This window comes from Protobothrops mucrosquamatus, unplaced genomic scaffold (assembly GCF_001527695.2).
Source record: "Protobothrops mucrosquamatus isolate PMUCROS unplaced genomic scaffold, P.Mucros_1.0 scaffold4207, whole genome shotgun sequence".
Classification (NCBI taxonomy): Eukaryota; Metazoa; Chordata; class Lepidosauria; order Squamata; family Viperidae; genus Protobothrops; species Protobothrops mucrosquamatus.
Window position 1 is genome coordinate 73,613 of NW_015390130.1, and position 5,892 is coordinate 79,504.

The following is a 5,892-nucleotide window of genomic DNA, read 5'->3' on the forward strand; positions in this document are numbered from 1 at the left end:
GACTGCGTACGGTCGGTGAGGAAGGAGGAGAACCACCGCATCACAGTGCCTCCCACTCCCAACCCACCCAACCGTCGCAGCATGATACTGTGGTCCACAGTATCAAAAGCCGCTGAGAGGTCCAAAAGAACAAGGACAGAGGAATAACCCCTGTCCCGGGCCCTCCAGAGATCATTTACCAACGTGACCAATGCCGTTTATAAAAGATTGAATCTTCTTTCTCCTTCATCTCTAACGTGAATCTGTCCATTTCTGCACAATCTAGGATTTTCAAAATTATAAATCTGGTCTGATGGTAGGTTTTCATTTTTCCAAAATTGGGCGAATACTATTCTTGCAGCTGTTAATACACGTAATATTAAATAATCATTTTCTTTGCCATAATTAGGTCTTAATATACCTAACAGGAACAGTTCTGGTTTAAATTCTATCTGGATTTTCATCATCTTTTCTAACCATCTATGAATCTTAGACCAATATTTTTTTTGCAATAGAACATGTCCACCAGGCATGATAATAAGTACCCGGTTTTTGCTTACATTTCCAACATGTATCCGATAAATTTTTAAACATTTTCGCTAAGCGAACTGGTGTCATACGCCATCTATAAAACATTTTATATAAGTTTTCTTTGTATGTTACTGCTTTAGTAAGTTTGATATTCAAATTCCAGCAGGCAGGTAGGGGAGATAACCCACCGGACTTCAGCTTTCTAATTGGACCTCTGCTGCCCATTTGAACAGGCAGGACTTTTAATTTCTGGATCACATTTTGAGGACGTTTTAAGAGACCAAATAACACCCGAAAAAGGGCAACGTGGGTGTTTTAAGCACCCACTTCTGCAAATAGTTCTGCATCATCTCACCAACGGGCGATACCCATAATATCACTGGCCACAATTCACACTGCTGCCAAGAGGGAAACAGATACAATTGCTGACCTGGATCTAAAACTTTTTTGCTCTTCCTGCTATATGGATGGGTCTGATGAAAAAAGAGAAAGTACACGTAAGATTCACAGGAGGACTCACCAGGTCCCGAATGATTTCCTGAATCTGGCTTTGGGCCAATTCCACCTCCTCGGTGGGTCCTTCCAGAGTGATCTTCTCATCGCCGTCCGTGAATTCAATGTGGACCTGAAAGCGGATGAGCCGTGCCATCAAAAATGTGTATATCCCAACAGATCTCAATAAGTGTAGTTTTTAGGGGGAGGTGCGAGTGTCGCACCAGACCCTTAAGATGTCATTAAAATGCTTCCAGGAAACTCATCCGCAGGTAGTCCTCGACACACGACCACAACTGGGGCAAGAACTTCCATTGCCGAACAAGGTAGTTGTGAAGCGAACGCACCCAGTTTTGTGAGTTTTTCTGGCAAAGTCATTAAGCGAACCACTGCACTTGTTCCGAATCGTGTGGTCGTTAAGTGGATATGGCTTCTCCCATTGACTTTGCTAGTGAGACGTCAGTTGGGAAGGTCACAAATGGTGGTAGCATGACACACACAAACCCAGGATGTTGCGACTTTTGTAAATACACACCTGTGGCCACGGGCCCAAATTTTGATCCCATGAGCACAAAGATAGAATACAATAGGAGGGACCTTGGAGCATTCACAGCTTCTGGAGGCAGGTTGTTCCACTGGTTAATTGTTCTAACTGTCAGGAATTTTTTTCTTAGTTCTAGGTCAGTGGTGGCGAACCTTTTAGAGACTGAGTGCCCAAACGGTAACCCAAAACCCACTTGTGCATCGTCGGGAGCCGGGTGAGCGTGGCCCAAGTGGGTGGGCGTGGCTGCGGTAGTCATGGCAGACTGGGTGGGACTAAAAAATTCAATCAATCAATTCCAACTTTGCAAGATCTTTTTTTTTCCCCGCGAGAAGTTGAAATTGACTGATTGAACTGTTTTGGGTTTTTTTGCACACGGCGGCAGAAGCCTAAACAGAAAAGGTTTTATAAAACCCAGCTGAAGTCCTAGGACTGGGGCGACGGCAGGCGTGCCCACAGAGAGGGCTCTGAGTGCCGTCTCTGGCACCCGTGCCGTAGGTTCGCCACCACTATTCTAGGTTGTTTCTCTCCTTAATGGTATGGTGGTTGTAAACGTGAAAACTGATTGTAAGTTGAACGGTCACTAAATGAATGGCTGCAAGTTGAGGACTACCTGTATTAGAACAATGTGGACCTGAAACCCATACATTGAGATTTAAGGTGCTCCAGGATCTATTAAGGGAGGGGCAAAAGGCCCAATGGATTCTTCAAATTTAGTTCCTGCTTTTCCGGTATCCTCAAGGGAGAGGCATGCTTTTCTTTTTTTTTAACAATATTTCATGCATCAAACCAGAGTTTTTACTCTCACTATTTTATTTATAGCCATGTTATTTTAGGAATACTTGCCTTGGGGAGTTGCTGGGTGATCCTGCCAATATTCTGTCCTTTCTTCCCAATTATAAAACGATGTAACCAGGCTGGGGCCATTACTTCAGCTACCATCACACTCTTCGCCTAGGTAAAAGGGACAGGATTTGGCAAGGAGAGTTTACCGGCGTCATTCGCAAGAGTGGCTTTGAAAACCTGGCTACAGACAGGTCTGCATTCGAGTGAGATACCAAGGCTGACAAGTGTTTTTAATGATGCAATACCTGCATTCTGCCTCCAGGTGGCATTATGGCATCATTGCAACATTCTCGTGTTTATTTTTCTTAATTAGATTTGCAAGTTGCCCAATTACACTAAGCCAGAGTTGGTTAATCTTCAGCCTCTAGGATTCACATAACCATTAAATCCCTGTTTTGTGTCCCTCAAACCTATCCAATTTTGCTAAAACTCAACTTTTCTCCCATTCTGAGTTAGGAAACAAATAATAATAATAATAATAATAATAATAATAATAATAATAATAATAATAATAATAATAATAATAATAATAATAATAAATATAGTATAGTATAGTATAGTATAGTATAGTATAGTATAGTATAATAATATAATATAATATAATATAATATAATATAATATAATATAATATAATATAATATAATATAATATAAAATAATTTATAATATAAAATAATTTATAATATAATATAATATAATATAATAAAATAAAATATAATATAATTAATATAATATAATATAATTAATATAATATAATATAATATAATATAATATAATAATATAATATAATATAATATAATATAATATAATAATATAATATAATATAATATAATATAATAATATAATATAATATAATATAATATAATATAATATAATATAATATAATATAATATAATATAATATAATATAATATAATATAATATAATATAATATAATATAATAATATAATATAATATAATATAATATAATATAATATAATATAATAATATAATATAATGTGTGTGTGTCTCTAATTACGTTAAAAATTTGAATCTTGGATGATGCCATGTAGTAAAAACAAATAAATACGAACACCAGGATAATATCAAACTAGGATTTGTTTAATAAAAATGCTGAGCTTTCGTCGGCCAGCACTGCTGACATCATCAGAGCATAGAAACAAGTCAATGGGAGTTCCCTTTTTATAACGCCGGCCGATTTTGCGCACGGCTCCTGGACCTAGTCATCTGTCCATCTGATGTCTCTGATTGTTTCATTCTTGGAAGGCACGTAATCGCTGTTCCCTTGATGGTTTTTAAAGCCGCAGTGGATAAGGGAACTGAACTGAACAATCGCCAGAAGAGCGATTGAAGATCGGAAGACAACCATCAGGGCCACGGGCAGATTGCCAGGTGTAGAGCAACTCAGCGCATTACGGACGAGCACAATCAATGGGCCGATGACGCGCTCGAGAAGCCGGGCGCAGAGGCAAGCGGCTATATAAGCCAGCTCCCAGATCTCCTTTTACTCCAACTCTGACGATGTCGGCAGTTTAGCCGACGAAAGCTTAGTGACTTTTTATCTACATTAAACAGTCTTGTTTACTTTTATCCTGATGTTCGCTTTTCTTTTAATTTTGTCAATATGATGCCCAGGATTTGCATTTTTAGTGTTATAAAGGATATATAAATATAAATAATATAATAATATAATAATATAATATAAATATAATATAATATAATATAATATAATATAATATAATATAATATAATATAATATAATATAATATAATATAATATAATATAATATAATATAATAATATAAAATATAATATAATATAATATAAATAATATAATATAATATAATATAATAATATAATAATATAATATAATATAATATAATATAATATAATATAATATAATATAATATAATATAATTAATATAATATAATATAATATAATATAATATAATAATATAATATAATATAATATAATATAATATAATATAATATAATATAATATAATATAATATAATATAATATAATATAATAATATAATATAATATAATATATAATACAATACAATACAATACAATACAATACAATACAATACAATACAATACAATACAATATAATATATAAAGTCCAAGAATGTCATTGTTAAAAATAAGGAGGTAGAAATTCTCCAAAGCCCCAATGTTTCCTTAGATAAAGTGGCCCCACGTTCTTCCCCCCCCCTTTTAAGTGCCACTTTTGACCATCAAAGATTGCCCATCTCTACTTTTTCACAGTTTGTTTAATGTGGTTTCCTGAAAAAAAACACCACAATTTACTAAGTTCACTAGGACACCACATCCTGTTCGTGATTTACAATGGCCGAATTCACATAAAACCTTAATCTAAACACAGTGGACCCTGTCTGATACAATACCAGTTTAATTTAAACAAAACAGCGGGTATCCATCCAAAGGAAAAATGAGAGGAAACACACATATGCACACAGAGAAAAAATACCTGCTGCACGGATCCAACATTTTTACCCAGCTGGTCTTTAAAGTTCATGCGCATTTTTGTTTTCAGTTATCTTACACAAATTCTAGGGGAAAAGCCGGATTTATTTTACTGACTTTGGCACATCAGTCAAGGTGCCTGGCTGCCAGTGATACTACTGTGCTGGTCCCATGTGAAATATCCCTGGCTGACTAGTCCAGGGGTAGGCAACCTTGGCTCTTTTATGACTCGTGGACTTCAACTCCCAGAATTCCTGAGCCAGCATGGCTGGCTCAGGAATTCTGGGAGTTGAAGTCCACGAGTCATAAAAGAGCCAAGGTTGCCTACCCTAGGCCTTTATGTGACCGTGGCAGATGGATACCTTGGCATAGACCTGAGTTAGGGCTGGCCCCAGTTTGTCCGGCTCTCCACGCAGAATGATGGTCTCCGAGCTGCTTTCAAGGGGCGGCATCTCCACCGAGACTCCAGTGGTATCTAGGATTTCCTGCAAGGTGTTTCCTTTCGGGCCGATGATGTACTTGTGCTGGGACTTCTTTACCTCCACGGAGATGGTGGTGGTCTTGCGCTTCTGAAAGACAGCCAGAGGCAGCTTCAAAGCCAGGAAAGATGCAAAGCCAACCTTAAATCACAGCCCCCCAATAATCAAATGGGTGCGGAGCAGACTGCAGGAACCATTTGGGCTTCAGTCTGAGAGGCAGACAACACAGACTCCTTCCCAACAGCCTGGCCTGTCTTCAACAGTGAAGGCAAAAAACATCCTCCAGCCAAGAAGACCCCACACCCATTTGCACTATTCAGGTAACCCTGAGGACACAGATAGACCTCCAAGTGGCCTCAACGACTCTCTAAACGAAGGCACACGACCAGCTGTCTGCAAGGAATATAAATCCTTCCATTGCCCCACCATCCAGTCAGAGCGGAAGAACTTCTTGGATGAGAAGTGAAACTTCTTCAAAGAAAAAACAAGAAAGTCCAGTTGCCTCTTGAAAAAACACCTTTGGGACATACCCTTCACA

The 5,892-nt window shown here is 37.4% G+C and overlaps 1 protein-coding gene across 1 annotated transcript in view; it reads right to left on the bottom strand.

Moving 5' to 3' along the window:
* Positions 1 to 5,892, bottom strand: part of LOC107298700 (vigilin-like) — a 46,636-nt gene that overhangs the window by 36,603 nt on the left and 4,141 nt on the right. Inside the window, exons 3-5 of the mRNA XM_015828076.1 lie at positions 5,238 to 5,444; positions 2,390 to 2,497; positions 1,031 to 1,135 (exon numbers count right to left, since the gene is read on the bottom strand). Of these exons, the coding sequence (XP_015683562.1) occupies positions 1,031 to 1,135; positions 2,390 to 2,497; positions 5,238 to 5,444 (420 nt within the window). The remainder of the gene's footprint in view (positions 1 to 1,030; positions 1,136 to 2,389; positions 2,498 to 5,237; positions 5,445 to 5,892) is intronic.